The following is a 22,046-nucleotide window of genomic DNA, read 5'->3' as shown; positions in this document are numbered from 1 at the left end:
GTCTGATCCCAACACCCGGCACAGTCTGATCCCAGCACCCGGCACAGTCTGATCCCAGCACCCGGCACAGTCTGATCCCAGCACCCGGCACAGTCTGATCCCAGCACCTGGCTCAGTCTGATCCCAGCACCCGGCACAGTCTGATCCCAGCACCCGGCTCAGTCTGATCCCAGCACCCGGCACAGTCTGATCCCAGCACCCGGCACAGTCTGATCCCAGCCCCCGGCACAGTCTGATCCCATCACCCGGCTCAGTCTGATCCCAACACCCGGCTCAGTCTGATCCCAGCACCCGGCTCAGTCTGATCCCAGCACCCGGCACAGTCTGATCCCAACACCCGGCTCAGTCTGATCCCAACACCCGGCACAGTCTGATCCCAGCACCCGGCACAGTCTGATCCCAGCACCCGGCACAGTCTGATCCCAGCCCCCGGCACAGTCTGATCCCAGCACCCGGCACAGTCTGATCCCAGCACCCGGCTCAGTCTGATCCCAGCACCCGGCACAGTCTGATCCCAGCACCCGGCTCAGTCTGATCCCAGCACCCGGCACAGTCTGATCCCAGCCCCCGGCACAGTCTGATCCCAGCACTCGGCTCAGTCTGATCCCAACACCCGGCACAGTCTGATCCCAGCACCCGGCACAGTCTGATCCCAACACCCGGCTCAGTCTGATCCCAGCACCCGGCACAGTCTGATCCCAACACCCGGCTCAGTCTGATCCCAACACCCGGCACAGTCTGATCCCAGCACCCGGCACAGTCTGATCCCAACACACAGCACAGTCTGATCCCAGCACCCGGCACAGTCTGATCCCAACACCCGGCTCAGTCTGATCCCAGCCCCCGGCACAGTCTGATCCCAACACCCGGCTCAGTCTGATCCCAGCACCCGGCACAGTCTGATCCCAACACCCGGCTCAGTCTGATCCCAGCAGCCGGCACAGTCTGATCCCAGCCCTCTGTGGGCGGGGTTGAGGGTAGGCGTGGCCTTTGTGGGCGTGGCTCCGCGTGGGCGGAGCCAGGTACGCTATCCATTGGGAGTGGAGGATACCAAACTACAAGTCCCAGGGTTCCGCGCGCTGGCCTCGCCCACCATCTCCGATTGGTCGGTTTACTTGGGGCGGGGCCAGCGCGCGATCATCCATCAGTTTGATCACGTCAGCGCGAGCGGGATGGCGGCTGGAGAAGCGTGAGTGCCGCCCGGAGCGGGGAGAGCCCGGGGCCCGGAGCGGGGAGAGCCCGGGGCCCGGTGCCCGGAGCGGGGAGAGCCCGGGGCCCGGAGCGGGGAGAGCCCGGGGCCCGGAGCGGGGAGAGCCCGGGGCCCGGAGCGGGGAGAGCCCGGGGCCCGGAGCGGGGAGAGCCCGGGGCCCGGAGCGGGGAGAGCCCGGGGCCCGGAGCGGGGAGAGCCCGGGGCCCGGAGCGGGGAGAGCCCGGGGCCCGGAGCGGGGAGAGCCCGGGGCCCGGAGCGGGGAGAGCCCGGGGCCCGGAGCGGGGAGAGCCCGGAGCGGGGAGAGCCCGGGGCCCGGAGCGGGGAGAGCCCGGGGCCCGGAGCGGGGAGAGCCCGGGGCCCGGAGCGGGGAGAGCCCGGAGCGGGGAGAGCCCGGGGCCGGAGCGGGGGGAGGCCGGCTGGGGTGGAGGGGAGATCCCCGGGATCCGGCGGAATGGGAGATCCCTGGGATCTGGGTGGAGGGGCGATCCCTGGGATCCAGTAGAGGGGAGATATCCGGTTGGTGGGGTGAACCCCGGGGTCTGGTGGAGGGGAGATATACGGGTCGAGGGGAGATCCCTGGGATCCGATGGAGGGGAGATCCTTGGTTGGAGGGAAGAGATCCCGGGTGGAGGGGAGATCTCCGGGATCCGGTGGAGGGAAGACCCCGGGATCCGGGTGGAGGGGAGAAACCTGGGATCCGATGGAGGGGAGATCTCTGGGCTCCGGGTGGAGTGGAGGGGAGATCCCCAGGATCTGGTGGAGGGGAGGGATCCGGGTGGAGGGGAGATCCCCGGGATCCGGTGGAGGGGAGATCCCTGGGATCCGATGGAGGGGAGATCCCCGGGTGGAGGGGGAGATTTCAGGTGGAGGGGAGATCGCCGACATCCGGGTGGAGGGGAGAGCTCCAGGTGGAGATCCCCGGGATCCTGTGGGATGGTGTGGGGTCCGGTCTGGGTGGTTAGTGAGGGAAATGGGAGAAGCTTGGGGCCGGGTATGGGGGGGCTGGTGGGACCTGGGGATTTGCTGTCAGGCTGGGTGGGGAAGGGGACAAATTGGAGAGTTCCTGAGGGAAGGGGTTTCCATGTGGCTGGGGTGGGCTCTCCTGAGGGGAGAATCTCTGGGCCCAGGGCTGGAGGTGGCTCCGAATGTGAGCAATCTATTGTCTGCTGAATTTGTTATTTCACAGTTACTGCTTTCTGACACCGTACCCACACTTAGTTTGATTTAATTGGGTAACTAATCTGTTTAGAAGCCTATTATTATTGTTTATTTGTCTCGGGCTGAAAAGTGTAATCTCTACAGGACATGAATTGGGTAAATCAGGTACACTGAATACCTTGAGACTCTATCTCAAGAGGTGACCTGACAGACGGTCTTTAACATTATGAAGGGGTTTGAGAGGGTAGATAAATTCAATCGGGATTAAAAACAGAAATTACTGAAATACTCAGCAGGTCTGGCAATATCTGTGGAAACAGAAACAGTGAAGGGGAGCGATTCAGTGGGAAAAAAATCTATGCTCCGTTGTGGGCGTGTTTAGCGGGGTTGTCCCCATTGGCTGCAACGCCATCCCGCTATCAACGGCCGCTGCCGTGTTATTTGGCCTCAGGGAATTTCTCTCCACCGAGGCCATGTATCAAGTCATTTCCTGTTGGAGACGGAGCTGTCTTCTGTATCCAACCCGCGCTGTACCCCACCTAAGCACCTCCACCCATACCTCCAACCTATCCTAACCCAGTAACCCCACCTAACCTTTTTGGACACGAAGGGCAATTTAGCATGGCCAATCCACCTAACATGCACATCTTTGAACTGTGGGAGGAAAGATGGAGCACCCGGAGGAAACCCACGCACATACTGAGAGAATGTCCGCACAGACAGTGACCCAAGCCAGGAATTGAACCTGGAACCTTGGAGCTGTGAAGCAACAGTGCTAACCACTGTGCTACCGTGCCTCCTATTTACGCTGCATCTAACTCCATGCCGCAGTTGTCCTGGGAGTGTTTGAGGGGGACAGTGTAGAGGGAGCTTTACTCTGTATCTGACCCCGTGCTGTACCTGTCCTGGGAGTGTTTGACAGGGACAGTGTAGAAGGAGCTTTACTCTGTATCTAACCCCGTGCTGTACCTGTCCTGGGAGTGACTGATGGGGACGGTGTAGAGGGAGCTTTACTCTGTATCTAACCCGTGCTGTACCTGTCCTGGGAGTGTTTGACGGGGACAGTGTAGAGGGAGCATTACTCTGTATCTAACCCCATGCTGTACCTGTCCTGGGAGTGTTTGATGGGGACAACGTAGAGGGCGCTTTACTCTGTATCTAACCCCGTGCTGTACTTGTCCTGGGAGATGTTTGATGGGGACAGTGTAGAGGGAGCTTTACTCTGTATCTAACCCCGTGCTGTATCTGTCCTGGGAGTGTTTGACGGGGACAGTGTAGAGGGAGCTTAACTCTGTATCTAACCCCGTGCTGTACCTGTCCTGGGAGTGTTTGATGGGGACAACGTAGAGGGCGCTTTACTCTGTATCTAACCCCGTGCTGTACTTGTCCTGGAAGATGTTTGATGGGGACAGTGTAGAGGGAGCTTTACTGTGTATCTAACCCCGTGCTGTACCTGTCCTGGGACTGTTTGATGAGGACAGTGTAGAGGGAGCTTTACTCTGTATCTAACCCTGTGCTGTACCTGTCCTGGGAGTGTTTGGTGGGGACAGTGTAGAGGGAGCTTTACTCTGTATCTAACCCCGTGCTGTACCTGTCCCGGGAGTGTTTGATGGGGACAGTGTAGAGAGAGCTTTACTCTGTATCTAACCCCGTGCTGTACCTGTCCTGCGAGTGTTTGATAGGGACAGTGTAGAGGGAGCTTTACTCTGTATCTAACCCCGTGCTGCACCTGTCCTGCGAGTGTTTAATGAGGACAGTGTGGAAGGAGTTGTAATCTGTATTTCAGCCCGTGTTGCACTTGATCTGGCAGATTGATAGTTCTGTGTATTGAGAGTTTGGCTGTCATGAGATTCCCAGTTAGTTTGATGATAGGCGGTTCCCTGTGCACAGCTGTGCTATTAGTGTGTATGCAGAACCAATATTCATGGAAAGGGAGTGTGTATTACCGAAACTGCTTTGAGTAGGCATTGGTAGATCAAGGATGATCTTTTATTGGCTTCAGTGGTATGTTGTGGTTACACCTCACTTAAGTTATGAAAGAAAGGACTGTGAGTTTTCATTTATGTTTCCCCTTATCCCATCAGCACAAGGAATTATTTTTTGTCTTGGTGGAAAAAAGACAGTTTGTTGAAACTTTTCATCTTGCACTCATCAGAACAGTCACAAGAATGCCAAAGTCAGGAGAATCAACAACTTACACTGTATGAGAAGAGAGAGCTGGTTGGTTGGCAGGTGAACTCTGATTGGCAGAGGTGTTGCCAAGGAGAGTGCACCAGTTAATGGTGACTGACAGTTAACTGCCAAGTAGTGTATGGCCGTGTTTGTAAACCAACCAGTTTGCTCAAGACATTGACCTGAGGAATGAACAAGCGAATGGCTGTCACTTATTTTGTTTAGCTGAAACAGGCGCAATGTGTGTACATGTTCTTTCTGTCTGTAAGAAGTATTATTCATCACTAATAGGATGTTGCTGGCAAGCTAAAAAGATATTCTGCCTATCACACAAGTGAGTCATGTTACATAAGAATTTCAGGGCCAGTGTGATGCTCGGTATGTAGGCTGTATATCACCAAGTCTGGTGGAAGTGGATCATAACAGCATGCCCCCTTCGCTGTTCACAGTGAGCAAGGTACAAACCATACCCAACCAGCTCGTGCTTGCAAAACTCCAAACACCGTGTCTAACATTAGATGTGATTCTGCGATTGAACAACATTTGTTAAATAATCCTCTGTGCTAAAAATTACGCTGACAATCAATTTAAGATTGTCATTTCGGCTCACAGTGTGGCACATTCGCCTGTACAGGCAGCTACATATATTAATACACAGTGTGATGAGTGTAGGAATTTCAGGTATATTCTAGGTGTTTGATGCAGTAAAGCCTGGGATAGTGTGTGTGTGACTGGTTTTAAGGGGCCTTCCTGATGATTCCCTTATTTCCCCCTTTATTTTTGCCATTATCACTTTGATCGATGGATGCTTTATGCTTTAAGTCAAGTAGCAGAGAAAATGCGGAATTCTGTAGCTGCAGCGTAGTATATGGCGCTGGTTTTTAAAACAGGAGAACTCACTTTTCAGCACCGAGAGATGTGGTGGGACTCAGCTGGATTGGTAGGCTGGTGGCCAACGAATTGGCCACAAAGCTGCATTCTGCCTGGTAACAGGTGGGGATTGAGTCGAGTGGAATGATTTTCAGAGACCAAGGAGCTCATTTCAAATCCTGGACACAAGGACAAGCGGCCTGATTTCATTATAGTTCTCGTTATAATTAAAAGTAATTGTGCTTAAACTTACAAACCTGGTGCCTGTAATTATTGGGCAGTCAAGGGCCAAAAACCTTAGGTATTTTCCTCAGGATTATTGGTTACTTCAATTGTGTTGCAACTCCGCAGCTGGAATTGACCACACACTAGCCCAGGTGTCAGAACACTACTGCAATAGTGTTTTTAAATTATTCTGGTTTGAAAGGTTTTGGGAGCCAGAGGTGCAATTAAGGCATTGTAAAAAGCTGGAGCTATTGGAGTTTTGTTTGGATTAAGGGGGTTCCCTGTGGAGTTAATTTGATTTTGCCTTGGTCAGATGATGTCATTAATGGGAGTAGCTACGGTATCAGACATTTTGCAGAAAAGCAGTTTAGTTGAGTTCTAGATTGGAAAGTGAGATGAAACAAGCTGAGAAGCTGCTTCTGAAGCCATACAGTCAGAGTTTCTGCATGATTCTGACAGGAGTCAGGCCTTTTCTTTAGATCAGTCTTAAAGATCATCTCTATAAAACAAGTATGTCTGGATCTGCGAACTGTACAAAGAACAAAGAAATGTACAGCACAGGAACAGGCCCTTCGGCCCTCCAGTGTGCCCCCAGCTCCGGCTGAAGCCCCCCCTGCCCGCGGATCGGCCCTCCCCTGACTGTGGTGGCCCCGGACTGAGACCGAAGCCGCCACGCCGAGTACCCGACGGGTGGGACCATGAGAGACCCACGCCGTCGGGAACTTGGGCCGTCGCGGTGCGGGCCTTAGGCAATGGACTGAAACCATGGGTAATCGGCGCTGCGTACTCTGAGTACGCCGCTTTGGATTGGGCGGAACATCGCAAAAGTGTCGCAGTCCCCGATTTCGGCGGGAACTTGGATTCTCCGAATGTGATTTTGGCATCGCCAGCCGGAGAATGCAGCCCATTGTCTATAGGCCTGGGATAAACAAGGATAGATGAGACATAATCGAGAAATGAATGGAAATGAAATGAAATGAGAATCGCTTATTGTCACAAATAGGCTTCAAATGAAGTTACTGTGAAAAGCCCCTAGTCGCCACATTCCGGCGCCTGTTCGGGGAGGCTGTTACGGGAATTGAACCGTGCTGCTGGCCTGCTTTGGTCTGCTTTAAAAGCCAACGATTTAGCCCAGTGTGCTAAACCAGCCCCTGTTGAATTGTGAAACGTGTCAAAAGTATCAGCACCAGCAAGCGAAAGAACCAATAAACAGAGCTGACATACCATCAGCTCCGTGGCAAAAAGTTGGAATTGATTTATTCTACCTCAATGGCAAGGAATATCTGATAATCATTGACTATTATTCCAATTTTCCAGAAATAATCCTTCTGTCAAGCTCCTCAGCAAGTTGTGTGATAATGCAAATGAAATCGACGTTTGCAAGACATGGCATACCTCAAACTGTGGAGAATGATAATGGTCCATGTTTTGATTGCAATGAATGGCAAGAATTTGTGATGCATTACGATTTTGAACACATTACTTTGAGTCCATTATACCCACAATCGAATGGTAAAGAGGAGAAGGGAGTTCAAATAAGAAAGCAGCTATTAAAAAACGTGATGGACAGCAAAACTGATCCGTATCTAGCTCCACTGAGTTATAGAACTTCCCCTTTAAGCTGTGGTTTGTCACCTGCAGAGTTACTCCCGAATCGCAAGCTACGTACCACATTGCCGTTCCACACAAAGACACGGGAAAATGAAACGTTAACACATAAGCTGGAATCTCAGAAGGAAAAACAGAAGGCGTACTATAATAGAACAACCAGGAGTCTTAAACTTTTGCTCCCAAGCGATGTCGTAAGGTTTGAGAATCCTGATGGATGGTCTAGAAAAGCTACTGTACTACACCTCAGGTGAATGAAGAGGTCTGTTCCAGAAACATATATAGACAGATTCAAAGATGCCAGACAATGCTTGGAATGCGACCAGAGGGTGGTGGTTGTTGGGAAATGTTCAGAATGGAGTTCAGTTACAAGTGGAGTACCACAAGGATCTGTTCTGGGGCCGTTGCTGTTTGTCATTTTTATCAATGACCTAGAGGAAGGCGCAGAAGGGTGGGTGAGTAAATTTGCAGACAACACTAAAGTCGGTGGTGTTGTCGATAGTGTGGAAGGATGTAGCAGGTTACAGAGGGATATAGATAAGCTGCAGAGCTGGGCTGAGAGGTGGCAAATGGAGTTTAATGTAGAGAAGTGTGAGGTGATTCACTTTGGAAGGAATAACAGGAATGCGGAATATTTGGCTAATGGTAAAGTTCTTGGAAGTGTGGATGAGCAGAGGGATCTAGGTGTCCATGTACATAGATCCCTGAAAGTTGCCACCCAGGTTGATAGGGTTATGAAGAAGGCAAAGAACAAAGAAATGTACAGCACAGGAACAGGCCCTTCGGCCCTCCAAGCCCGTGCCGAACATGCCCGACTAAACTACAATCTTCTACACTTCCTGGGTCCGTATCCTTCTATTCCCATCCTATTCATATATTTGTCAAGATGCCCCTTAAATGTCCCTATCGTCCCTGCTTCCACTACCTCCTCCGGTAGCGAGTTCCAGGCACCCACTACCCTCTGCGTAAAAAACTTGCCTCGTACATCTACTCTAAACCTTGCCCCTCTCACCTTAAACCTATGCCCCCTAGTAATTGACCCCTCTACCCTGGGGAAAAGCCTCTGACTATCCACTCTGTCTATGCCCCTCATAATTTTCTATACCTCTATCAGGTCTCCCCTCAACCTTCTTCGTTCCAGTGAGAACAAACCGAGTTTATTCAACTGCTCCTCATAGCTAATGCCCTCCATACCAGGCAACATTCTGGTAAATCTCTTCTGCACCCTCTCTAAAGCCTCCACATCCTTCTGGTAGTGTGGCGACCAGAATTGAACACTATACTCCAAGTGTGGCCTCACTAAGGTTCTATACAGCTGCAACATGACTTGCCAATTCTTATACTCAATGCCCCGGCCAATGAAGGCAAGCATGCCGTATGCCTTCTTGACTACCTTCTCCACCTGTGTTGCCCCTTTCAATGACCTGTACTCCTAGATCTCTTTGACTTTCAATACTCTTGAGGGTTCTACCATTCACTGTATATTCCCTACCTGCATTAGACCTTCCAAAATACATTACCTCACATTTGTCCGGATTAAACTCCATCTGCCATCTCTCTGCCCAAGTCTCCAGACAATCTAAATCCTGCTGTATCCTCCGACAGTCCTCATCGCTATCCGCAATTCCACCAACCTTTGTGTCGTCTGCAAACTTACTAATCAGACCAGTTACATTTTCCTCCAAATCATTTATATATACTACAAAGAGCAACGGTCCCAGCACTGATCCCTGTGGAACACCACTGGTCACAGCCCTCCAATTTGAAAAGCATCCCTCCATTGCTACACTCTGCCTTCTATGGCCTAGCCAGTTCTGTATCCACCTTGCCAGCTCACCCCTGATCCCGTGTGATTTCACCTTTTGTACTAGTCTACCATGAGGGACCTTGTCAAAGGCCTTACTGAAGTCCATATAGACAACATCTACTGCCCTACCTGCATCAATCATTTTAGTGACCTCCTCGAAAAACTCTATCAAGTTAGTGAGACACGACCTCCCCTTCACAAAACCGTGCTGCCTCTCACTAATACGTCCATTTGCTTCCAAATGGGAGTAGATCCTGTCTCGAAGAATTCTCTCCAGTAATTTCCCTACCACTGAAGTAAGGCTCACCGGCCTGTAGTTCCCGGGATTATCCTTGCTACCCTTCTTAAACAGAGGAACAACATTGGCTATTCTCCAGTCCTCCGGGACATCCCCTGAAGACAGCGAGGATCCAAAGATTTCTGTCAAGGCCTCAGCAATTTCCTCTCCAGCCTCCTTCAGTATTCTGGGGTAGATCCCATCAGGCCCTGGGGACTTATCTACCTTAATATTTTTTAAGACACCCAACACCTCGTCTTTTTGGATCACAATGTGACCCAGGCTATCTACACCCCCTTCTCCAGACTCAACATCTACCAATTCCTTCTCTTTGGTGAATACTGATGCAAAGTATTCATTTAGTACCTCGCCAATTTCCTCTGGCTCCACACATAGATTCCCTTGCCTATCCTTCAGTGGGTCAACCCTTTCCCTGGCTACCCTCTTGCTTTTTATGTACGTGTAAAAAGCCTTGGGATTTTCCTTAACCCTATTTGCCAATGACTTTTTGTGACCCCTTCTAGCCCTCCTGACTTCTTGCTTAAGTTCCTTCCTACTTTCCTTATATTCCACGCAGGCTTCGTCCGTTCCCAGCCTTTTAGCCCTGACAAATGCCTCCTTTTTCTTTTTGACGAGGCCTACAATATCACTCGTCATCCAAGGTTCCCGAAAATTGACGTATTTATCTTTCTTCCTCACAGGAACATGCCGGTCCTGTATTCCTTTCAACTGCCACTTGAAAGCCTCCCACATGTCAGATGTTGATTTGCCCTCAAACATCCGCCCCCAATCTATGTTCTTCAGTTCCCGCCTAATATTGTTATAATTAGCCTTCCCCCAATTTAGCACATTCATCCTCGGACCACTCTTATCCTTGTCCACCAGTACTTTAAAACTTACTGAATTGTGGTCACTGTTACCGAAATACTCCCCTACTGAAACAGCTACCACCTGGCCGGGCTCATTCCCCAATACCAGGTCCAGTACCGCCCCTTCTCTAGTTGGACTGTCTACATATTGTTTTAAGAAGCCCTCCTGGATGCTCCTTACAAACTCCGCCCTGTCTAAGCCCCTGGCACTAAGTGAGTCCCAGTCAATATTGGGGAAGCTGAAGTCTCCCATCACCACAACCCTGTTGTTTTTACTCTTTTCCAAAATCTGTCTACCTATCTGCTCCTCTATCTCCCGCTGGCTGTTGGGAGGCCTGTAGTATACCCCCAACATTGTGACTGCACCCTTCTTATTCCTGATCTCTACCCATATAGCCTCACTGCCCTCTGAGATGTCCTCTCGCAGTACAGCTGTGATATTCTCCCGAACCAGTAGCGCAACTCCGCCTCCCCTTTTACATCCCCCTCTATCCCGCCTGAAACATCTAAATCCTGGAACGTTTAGCTGTCAATCCTGCCCTTCCCTCAACCAGGTCTCTGTAATGGCAACAACATCATAGTTCCAAGTACTAATCCAAGCTCTAAGTTCATCTGCCTTACCCGTAATACTCCTTGCATTAAAACATATGCACTTCAGGCCACCAGAACCGCTGTGTTCAGCAACTTCTCCCTGTCTGCTCTGCCTCAGAGCTACACTGTCCCTATTCCCTAGTTCTCCCTCAATGCTCTCACCTACTGACCTATTGCTCCCGTGCCCACCCCCCTGCCATACTAGTTTAAACCCTCCCGTGTGACACTAGCAAACCTCGCGGCCAGGATATTTATGCCTCTCCGGTTTAGATGCAACCCGTCCTTCTTATACAGGTCACACCTGCCCCGGAAGAGCTCCCAGTGGTCCAGATAATGGAAACCCTCCCTCCTACACCAGCTGTTTAGCCACGTGTTTAGCTGCTCTATCTTCCTATTTCTAGCCTCACTGGCACGTGGCACAGGGAGTAATCCCGAGATTACAACCCTCGAGGTCCTGTCTTTTAACTTTCTGCCTAGCTCCCTGAACTCCTGCTGCAGGACCTCATGCCCCTTCCTGCCTATGTCGTTAGTACCAATATGTACAACGACCTCTGCCTGTTTGCCCTCCCCCTTCAGGATGCCCTCTACCCGTTCGGAGACATCCTGGACCCTGGCACCAGGGAGGCAACATACCATCCTGGAGTCTCTTTCATGTCCACAGAAGCACCTATCTGTGCCCCTGACTATAGAGTCCCCTATTACTATTACTCTTCTGCGCTTTGACCCTCCCTTCTGAACATCAGAGCCAGCCGTGGTGCCACTGCTCTGGCTGCTGCTGTTTTCCCCTGATAGGCTATCCCCCCTGACAGTATCCAAAGGGGTATATCTGTTCGAGAGGGGGACAACCACAGGGGATTCCTGCACTGACTGCCTGCCCTTTCTGGTGGTCACCCTTTTCTCTGCCTGCACCTTGGGTGTGACCACATTTACGTAACTGCGATCTATGACGCTTTCCGCCACCTGCATGCTCCTAAGTGCATCCAATTGCTGCTCCAACCGAACCATGCGGTCTGTGAGGAGCTCCAGTTGGGTGCACTTTCTGCAGATGAAGCCATCCGGGACGCTGGAAGCCTCCCGGACCTGCACATCTCACAGTCAGAGCACAGCACCCCTCTAACTGACATTGCGTCAATTAATTAAAATTTAAATTGTTTTTTTTTTTTTTTTTTTTGGAATTTAAAAAAAAAAAAATTTCAATGTTACTGTTGACTATCTGTTTCCTAGCACTAGATTTCTAATAGAAATGCGAAAGCTAAATATAGTACTCTCCGATCTCTGGCTTAGATATCCCTCTAAATTATAATTAAGTTATTATGTTTAATTAGTTACCAATGCTCAATTTTTTTTTTAATTTAGTGTAGAATTCCAACCAGCCACTCAGGCCACAGCTTTTCTGTGATGTTACTTCAGTTTCCCCCCGACACACAATTTGAAAAAGGTATAAAAGTAAAAATGAGTAAAAATCACTTTCTTACCTTCTGGGTGTCTTAGATGTTCTCAGGTTCTCTCGCTGACAGAGACTGCTCCTCCACCTCTGAACCTTGACCTGCACAATGCTAATAATATAATAATAATATAATATGGCACTTACCTCACACCAATGGGTCTTATTATTAGGTTAGAGGAGGAGGGCGGGTGGGAGACACTACACGTGTAGTGTCTCGGGTTTCCTCTCCACCAGAATTTATTGGTTGGCGTGGGGCGGGGGGGGGCCTTCCCAGAGGTCCGCGGGTCGACCTTCCGGTTCCCGCCTTATATAAAAAAAAAAAGAAAAGAACAGACACGGGACCAGGTAAGGGTTTTTAAAGTAACTACTCACCTCCCAGAAGGCCCCTGCGCACACCTGCCGCCGAAATCCAAAGGGCTGCTCCTGCAAAGGTAAGGGTTTTTAAAGTAACTACTCACCTCCCAGAAGGCCCCTGCGCACCGCTCCCGCCGAAATCCAAAGGGCTGCTCCTGCAAAGGTAAGGGTTTTTAAAGTAACTACTCACCTCAAGTGTATTTAAAAGTGGATTGGGATCTGAGATGATTTTGTTGTTTGAGTGCAAGTAAAGATACTAGTTAGGGGTTATTGTGTCACTGTATTGATTAGCATTGTTTACGGGGTTGTTTTAATGCAGTGTTCGTAATACAGTTGGTTTTAATATACCATATCCCAATTTTTCGTGAAATCACACCTGGAGCGAGGAATCCTTTCCTCACAGTCTTACAAAATTTAAATAAATTATTGGGGGTTTCTGTCCAGTATCCTAGCCACTGTTGGGGTCTGGTCCTGGACCATAATAACCAGGACCCTGTTCTTTACAGACAGAAAGAACATGTATACACATTGCACCTGTTTCAGCTAATCAAGTGATAGCCATTCGCTGATTTATTCTCCAAGGCAATGCCTCGAGCAATCAGAGTCTATTTGCCAGCCTATCAGCGCACTCTTCTCAAGCAGAATAAAGTTATTGTTTCCCCTGACATTGGTATTCTTGCTCAGTGTCCTGATAAGTGCAAGATGAAAAGATTCAACAAAATGTCTTTTTTTTAAGCAATATCCAAGCTCTTTGTTACCAAATGACGAACTGCTTTATGTTTAATTACTGTTTGATAGGACAGTGAGTGGGTTTGGTATGTGAATTGTGCCAGTTCTGAAATTTTGTATCTACAAATTGATATTATCGTGCCAGCTACATCTTGGTGGGTAACACTCCTAGCCGAGTCCCATTATCATAGAATTTACAGTGCAGAAGGAGGCCATTCGGCCCATTGAGTCTGCACCGGCTCTTGGAAAGAGCACCCTACCCAAGGTCAACACCTCCACCCTATCCCCACAACCCAGTAACCCCACCCAACACTAAGGGCAATTTTGGACACTAAGGGCAATTTATCATGGCCAATCCACCTAACCTGCACATCTTTGGACTGTGGGAGGAAACCGGAGCACCCGGAAGAAACCCACGCACACACGGGGAGGACGTGCAGACTCCGCACAGACAGCGACCCAAGCCGGAATCGAACCTGGGACCCTGGAGCTGCGAAGCAATTGTGCTATCCACAATGCTACCGTGCTGCCCGTGCAGCCATTGTTGTGAGTTTCAGAGACTGTGCGGCAGTGGATAAAATATTGGATTGGAGCTGAATACTTCTCCAAGTCTAGACTGTTTCTAATCAAGAATAAATATGAAAAGAAACAGACAAGGATGTCAGTGCTGTGTGAATTTTCATCCTCCACTGCCTGCTGGGTTCCAGGATTGGAATCTGAAGGCAGTAAGTTTTACAACTGCGATAGTAGCTCATTGTGCAATCGTGATGACTGGATAAGACTGGGTTTTATTCTGGTGATAAGGGATTGACCTTTAAGTCTGAAATAAGACCGGAAGATCCATTGAAAGGAAGGCCTTCAAATGCAGAATAATAGGATGTTTCGAACTGGAGCTCAGGAAATCAAAGCCCAATAGAAATTGTTCTCAGCCTCATGTGGCTGTGGTGATACCAAACTGGCTGGCCACAATTACGAATTAATGTCTTACGGCTGAATATTATTTTATTCATTTCTGGGTTGTGAGCTTCATTGACAAGTTCAGCATGTATTGCCCTCCCCGAAAACCCCTGGAAAGAGATGGTGGCGAACAACTGCGGTGGTGAACATTTCAAGGGCAGTGTGAGCATTGCTGTGGGTCTGGAGTCACATGTAGGTCAGACCAGGTAACAACATATATTTCCTTCCCTAAAGGGCATTATGTAATATATAATACGCTTTATTGTCACGAGTAGGCTTACATTAACACTGCAATGAAGCTGGGCAGCACGGTGGCGCAGTGGTTAGCCCTGTTGCCTCACGCGCTGAGGTCCCAGGTTCAATCCCGGCTCTGGGTCACTGTCCGTGTGGAGTTTGCCCATTCTCCCCGTGTCTGCGTGGGTTTCACCCCCACAACCCAAAAAGATGTGCAGGGTAGGTGGATTGGCCACGCTGAATTGCCCCTTAATTGGGGAAAATGAATTGGATATTCTAAATTATAAAAAAACACTGCAATAAAGTTACTGTGAAAAGCCCCTAGTCGTCACATTCCGGCGCCTGTTTGGGTACATAGAGGGAGAATTCAGAATGTCCAATTCACCATGTCTTTCGAGACTTGTGGGGGGGAAACCGGAGCACCCGGAGGAAACTCACGCAGACACGGGGAGAACGTGCAAACTCCACACAGACAGTGACCCAAGCCGGGAATCGAATCTGGGACCCTGGTGCTTAGAAGCAGCAGTGCTACCCACTGTGCTACTGTGCCGCCACAGTGAACCAGGTGCGTTTTTACAACAAAATCAAAGTTTCATGGTCATCATTACTGAAACTAGCTTTTTATTCCCGATTTGTTTAATTAACTAAATTAATTTCACAAGCTGCCATGGTGGAATTTGAACCCAAGTCGCTGGATTACTTCTCCAGTAACACATAACTATGCTTATCAGAAATATCATAGAGCCACAGAGATCGACAGCACAGAAAAGATCTTGCGGCCCAGCGCAAATATGTCGGTCATAAACAGCCACCTGAGTATTCTAATCCCATTTTCCAGCACTTGGCCCATAACCTTGCATGCCTTGGCATCACAAACATCAACATGTTATGAGGGTCTCTGCTTCCACCACCCTTTCAAGCAGTGAGTTCCAGACTCTCATCACCCTATAAGACCGTAAGAAATGAGGCCCCTTGAGCCTTCTCCGTCATTCAATCAGGTCATGGCTGATCTGACATTCCTCACATCCACTTTCCCCGTAACACTCTATTCCCTTCTGATCTCACCTCCCCTCTGGAGTTCAGCTCTTTTGTCCAAGTTTGAACCAAGGCTGTAATGAGGTCAGGAGCCTAGTGATCCTGGCAGAACTCAAACTGAGCGTCCGTGAGCTGGTTATTGCTGAGTAAGTGCCGCTTGTTAGCACTGTTGATGATTCCTTCCATCACTTTGCTGATGACGGAGAGTAGACTGATCGGGCGGTAAGTGGCTGGGGTGGATTTGTCCTGTTTCTTGTGTACGGCAATTTTCCACATTGCCGGCTAGTGTTGTAGCTGTACTGGAACAGTTTGGCTAGGGGTGCGGCAAGTTCTGGAGCATAAGTCTTCAGTACTATTGTCGGAATAAATTTGTAGATGATACGACCGTGGTGGGTCGTATCTCAAACAACGACGAATCAGACTACAGAAGGGAGATAGATCACTTGGTTGGATGGTGTACCGAAAACAACCTCTCTCTAAATGTTGGAAAGACCAAGGAACTGATCATCGATTTCAGGAAGCGTAGCATGACCCCCCCCCCCCCCCCCCCCCCCCCCCCCCCCCCCGCATCAATGGCTCCGAAGTAGAGACAGTCAATAGCTTTACGTTCCTGAGGGTCACCATCACAACAGTCTGCCCTGGTCCACTCACATTGATGCAACAGTCAAGAAAGCCCAACAATGTCTCTACTCCCTACGGAAGATAAATAAATTCAGCATGTCTGCATCGACTCTCACAAACTTCTACAGATGTGCCAAAGAGAGCATCCTATCCGGCTGCATCACAGCCTGGTATGGAAACTGCTCGGTCCAAGATCGCAAGAAACTGCAGAGTGTGGTGAACTCAGTCCAATGCATCACACAAGCTTGACACCCTCACATTGATTCTGTCTACACCTCCCGCTGCCTCAGAAAGGCAGACATCATTGTCAGGGACCCCTCACACCCAGGCTTTGCCCTATACCAGACTCTTCCATCAGGAGAAGATACAGAAGTCTGAAGACCCGCACATCCAGACATAGGAACTGCTTCTTCCTCACAGCTACTAGACTCCTCAACTCCTCCTTGGACTAATCTGTTCCCTGTAAGACACTATTCACGACGCCCTATGCTGCTCTTGCTCATGTATTTGCTTTGTTTGGCCCCTTGTTCCACACTGTAACCAATCACTGTTTGTCGATGTACCATTGTCACTATGTACGTACTGTGTACGTTCCCTTGGCTGCAGGAAAATACTTTTCACTGTACTCCGGTACTTGTGACAATAAATATCAATCAGTCAATATTGTCAAGGACCATCCTGTGTCTTCAGCAGTTACTTGATATCATGTGGAGTGAATTGAATTGGCTGAAAACTGACATCTGTGATGCTGGGGACCTCCGGAGGAGACCGAGACGGATCATCCACTCGGCACTTCTGGCTGAAGATTGTTATCAATGCTTCAGTCTTGTTTTTTGTAAAGATGTGCTGGGCTCCTTCATCATTGAGGACGGGGATATTTGTGGAGCCTCCTCCTCCAGTGAGTTGTTTAGTTGTCCACCACCATTCACGGCTGAATGTGGCAGGACTACAGAGCTTGGATCTGAACCGTCGCTTAGCTCTGTCTAAGCTGCTTATGTTGTTTGGCACAAAGTATACCTGTGTTGTAGCTTCACCAGGCTGACACCTCATTTTTAGGTATTTTGCCCCTGGTCCTTTAATTGGTTCAATTTAACAATAGACTTTGAAAGAACACCAGATACGCGGATCAGGCAAATTACTGTCTCACGATTCAAACAACCTGATTACATTTTTAATGGTTGTCAGGTGTTGTGATGTTTGAAATGAATCACAGTAACCAGGGCAGGACAGGACTTTATGGAGGCCACGAAAGGAACTGGCAAGAGTACCTTACATTCTGGTGGATGTTGGAAAATGTTAAAGGATAAGGGAACAAGCTGGGTACACGTGATTCGGATTATAGACTGGCTCAGTGGGTGAATGCTGACAGGAACTGAATAGCCTGTGGGACAGAAACAAACCTGTTAAAATATCACAGTGTGAATCTCTCAGCCTGAGTTTCCAGCTGTCCTTGGGAATAAGAAAGGAAAATATAATTTCACTAATCTGTGTAGGGTTGTTTGAGATCGATTGACTCTGGTACCCCCACTGAGAGATGGCAGGAGGACATGAGATCTTAATAGAAGCTCAATCCATCTTAAGTGCTGTCCGTAGGTTAGGTGATGTGTGAAGGTGTTTGTCGATAAGAGGGGGAGGGGCCGGGCTTGTTTCGGGGGACCTGAGCTGATGGGTGAGGTGGGTGGAGGAGGAGGTTGACAAGTACAGCACAATGATTGATCCGAGTGGAAATCGGACAGAGGGAACCTCTTGGTGCGAGACCTCATGGTGACTTTGAAGTGCACATTGCTGCAGCTGCCCAATGGGATAACTATCTTGTGAGCGCAGAGCTGCCGATGTCGAGATATACAAAACTGACATTCACCTCAGGAAGGACTTTGATTCCAATGAAATACTTTGGAAGTACAGTCGCTGTTTGATGGAGGAAAGGCAGCAGGCAGGTTTTGCACAGTAAGATCCCACCAACAGCAATGAAGTCAATTTTCTCTTTGAATATTTGTCATAGATCACACATCACAGAAAAGACCCTTCCGCCATCGAGCCTGTGCCGGTCAAAAACAACCACCTAACCATTTCCCAGCACTTGTCCACAGCCTTGGATTTGATTTGATTTATTGTCACATGTACCGAAGTGCAGTGGAAAGTATTTTTCTGCGGCCGAGGGAACGTACACAGGACGTACATAGTAGACAAAAAAGAATAATCAACAGAGAACATTGACAAATGGTACATCGAGAAACAGTGATTTGTCTGCCCTACGATCGCAAGTTCACATCTAAATACTCCTAAAATGTGCTGAGGGTCTCTGCCTCCATCCCCCTTTCAGGCAGCGAGTTCCAGACTCCCAGCACCCTCTGGGTAAAAGGTTTTCCTCACATCCCCTCTAAACCTCCTGCCCCTCACATTAAATCTCTGCCCCCTGGTCATTGATCCCTCCACCAAGGGGAAAAGTTTCTTCCTGTCTACTCTATCTGTGCCCCTCATAATTTTATACATCTCAATCCTGTCCTCCCCTCAGTCTCCTCTGCTCCAAGGAAAACAACCCCAGTCTGTCCAATCTCTCTTCATAACTAACACTCTCCAGCCCAGGAAATATTCTGGTGCATCTCCTCTACACCCTTTCCACTGCTATCACATCCCTCCTATAATGTGGATTCCAGAACTGCACACAATACTCCAACTGTGGCCTAACCTGTGGCTTAAAAAGCTGGTTTAGCTTAGTGGGCTAGACAGCTGGTTTGTGATGCAGAACAAGGCCAGCAGCGCGGGTTCAATTCCCGGACCATCCTCCCCGAACAGGCGCCGGAATGTGGCGACTCGGGGCTTTTCACAGTAACTTCATACTTGTGACAATAGAAGGTTTTATTATTATTAACCAATGTTTTATACAGTTCCAGCATAACCTCCCTGCTCTTAAACTCTATGCCTCTGCTAATAAAGGCAAGTATACCAAATGCCTTCTTAACTTCTGTATCTACCAGCTCTTCTACCTTAAGGGACGGGTGTACATGGACACCAAGACCCCTCTGATCCTCGGTGCTTCCCAGGGTCCTGCCGTTTATCCTGTATTCCGTTGCCTTGTTTGTCCTGCCCAAGTGCATCACCTCACAATTATCCGGATTGAATTCCATTTGCCACTGATCAGCCCACCTGACCAGCCCGTCTCTATCCTCCTGTCATCGAAGGTTTTCCTCCTTGCTATTTACCACCCCACCAATTTTATATCATCCACAAACGTATTGATCAACCCTCCTACATTCATATCCAAATTAACTATATAAACCGCAAGGCCCCAACACTGATCCCTGCGGGACCCCACTGGACACAGGCTTCTAGTCAGAATTCGCCCCTCACCCATAACCCTCTGCTTCCTGCCACTCAAGCCAATTCTGGATCCAATTTGCCAAATTTCCTTGGGTCCCATGGGCTCTGACCTTCGCTGTCAGTCTCCCATGTGGGACCTTATCAAAAGCCTTGCTGAAGTCCAAGTAGACTACGTCAAACGCATTTCCCTTATCTACACACCTGGTCATCGCTTCAAAAAACTCAATCAAGTTGGTCAGACATGACCTTAACCAAACCATGCTGACTATTCTTGATTAATCCCGGCCTCTCCAAATGCAGATTAATTCTGTCTCTCAGAATTGCTTCCAATAGTTTCCCCACCCCTGAGGTTAGACTGGCTCACCAGTATTTTCCTGGTTTATCGTTTCCTCCCTTCTTGAATAATGGCACCACATTGGCTATCCTCCAGTCCTCCGGCACCTCTCCTGTGGCCAGAGAGGAAATCAAAATTATTGCCAGCCCCCTGCTATTTCCTCCTTTGCCTCACTCAGCAGCCTGGGATACATTTCATCTGGCCCTGGAGATTTATCAATTGTTGAGGGATAAACATGAATAGGACACTGGGGAGAACTCCATGCTGTTTAAAAAGTGCTCTAATCTTTAATATGCACCTTAAGTGCATATTAACATCTTGTTGCAATCAACATCCTGGGGGGTTACCATTGATCAACTAGGAATGGGCGATAAATGCTGGCCCAGCCAGCAACACCCAGATCTCGTAACTGAATAAAAAGAAAAGTGGGCACTTCTGGCTTAAGATGGTTGCAAATGCTTCAGTCTTTTCCTTGGTGTAGAGCTTGGGTCTGATCAGTTAGTTGTGGGATCACTTACCTCAGACTATTACATGCTGCATCAACTGCTTAATATGCTCGCACTCCTGTGGTGGAGCGTCACCAAATATTTAGGTGTGCCCATTGCTGCTCCTGGCATGCTGTCCTGCATTGTTAATGAAAGCAGGGTTGACCCGGTGTGATGGTAGAGTGGAGAATATGCCGGGCCATCAGGTTACAGATTGTGGTTGTGTACAGTTCTGCAGCTGCTGATGACCCACAGCACCTCGTGGATGCCCAATTTTGAGTTACTGTATCTGTTCGAAATCTCTCCCGTTTAACTCTATGGTCGTGTTATGCAATACGATGGAGGGCATTCTCAATGTGGAGGTGGAACTTGATCTCTGCAGTACCATGTGTTGATTACTCCTTCCATGTCACAAGAACACGAGAAATAGAAGCAGGAGTAGGCCGCCAGGCCCTTCTTGTTAGGACAACCCTCTCACCCCAGGAATTAGCCTGGTGAATCTCCTTGTGTCTGCCTCCAATGTTGCTATATCCTTTTTTAGGTAAGGGGACTCAGCTGTAAGCAATATTCCAGGTGAGGCTCCGCCGATGCTCAGTACAATTGCAACAAAACGTCCCTATTTTTAATCTCCAACCCCTTTGCAATAAAGGCCAAAATGCCGTTTGCTGCCTTGACTACTTGTGGACCTGCCTGCTAGCTTTTTGTGATTCATGCACTAGAACACCTCGATCCCTCTGCACTTCACTCACCTGCAGTCTCTCTCCACTCTCTCCATCAAGATAATAATATGCCTTCTGATTCCACATTAAATCTCTATCTGCCAGGTTTTCGCCCAGTCACCCAATCCATCTATATCCCGTAGCAGAATCACAATTTCATCACAAAATGCCCTTCCATCTAATTTTGTATCATCGGCAAATTTGGGAACCTTAGATTCTGTTCCTTCCTCCATGTCATGGACAGATGCATGTGAAACAATAGATTAATGAGAATGAGGTCAGTAGGTTTCCCGCCCCACCCACCCAGGGGGTTCTGGGAGTGACCGCTCAATTTGTCACCATCACAATTGTTACAAACCCGAGTAAGGAGGGGTGATTGGCTCCGTGTCTTTATTCAAACCCCCCTCTGCTGGCAGCAACAAGGTTTAATCTAACAAGGTTCCCTTTCTCCTGGATGTCTTTTCCAAACCCAATAGTTATGTTTAAAAAGGAGCTATTTTAACCAGGCTTTCTTGGGTTAAGATAGAATGAGTTTATTAACTATTAAAAAGGATAAAGAGAAATGATAAAACACACACATCTACATTCATACAGATTGGAAGTGAGAATTAAGTCCGAAAGTAATTAAATATAAAAAAACTATACAGAACAGTCCTTGATTTGCGAGTATTCGATGATGAAATGTGTAGTTGTCACGATTCGAGATTCCGATAGAATTGACTTCAGTAGCCGGATAGTCTGTTTTGAGGCTCCAGTAGAGTTGACTTCAGCAGGTGAATAGTTGGTTCTTCGATTCCAGTGTTCTGTTGTTTGGCAGAGAAATTCCCCAGTTCTCCTTTGAGCTGCAATCCTTTTGTTGGCTGAGGCTGACTTCCACAGTCAGAGAGAGATCAAGATTTGAGATGTACCTGCAAGGATACAAAGAACAAAGAAAATTACAGCACAGGAACAGGCCCTTTGGCCCTCCCAGCAGGCGCCAATCCAGATCCTTTATCTACACCTGTCACCTATTTTCCAAGGATC

The 22,046-nt window shown here is 48.7% G+C and overlaps 1 protein-coding gene across 7 annotated transcripts in view; it reads left to right on the top strand.

The window, feature by feature from the left end:
* The window catches only part of pepd (peptidase D), a 720,447-nt gene that overhangs the window by 322,442 nt on the left and 375,959 nt on the right, over positions 1 to 22,046 (top strand). Inside the window, exon 1 of one of the 7 annotated variants that reach the window (XM_072517764.1) lies at positions 1,116 to 1,189. The exons of 4 other annotated variants lie outside the window; for them this stretch is intronic. In XM_072517764.1, the coding sequence (XP_072373865.1) occupies positions 1,173 to 1,189 (17 nt within the window). In that variant the 5' untranslated portion in view covers positions 1,116 to 1,172. Of the gene's footprint in view, positions 1 to 1,115; positions 1,190 to 7,482; positions 7,506 to 14,379; positions 14,481 to 22,046 lie in introns of those variants that run through there. 2 more of the 7 variants (XM_072517765.1, XM_072517761.1) reach the window with 2 other exon arrangements.

The sequence above is a fragment of the Scyliorhinus torazame genome, chromosome 10 (assembly GCF_047496885.1).
Source record: "Scyliorhinus torazame isolate Kashiwa2021f chromosome 10, sScyTor2.1, whole genome shotgun sequence".
NCBI lineage: Eukaryota > Metazoa > Chordata > Chondrichthyes > Carcharhiniformes > Scyliorhinidae > Scyliorhinus > Scyliorhinus torazame.
The sequence above is the reverse complement of the archived record's forward strand: the minus strand, read 5'-3'. Positions and strand labels throughout refer to the sequence as shown.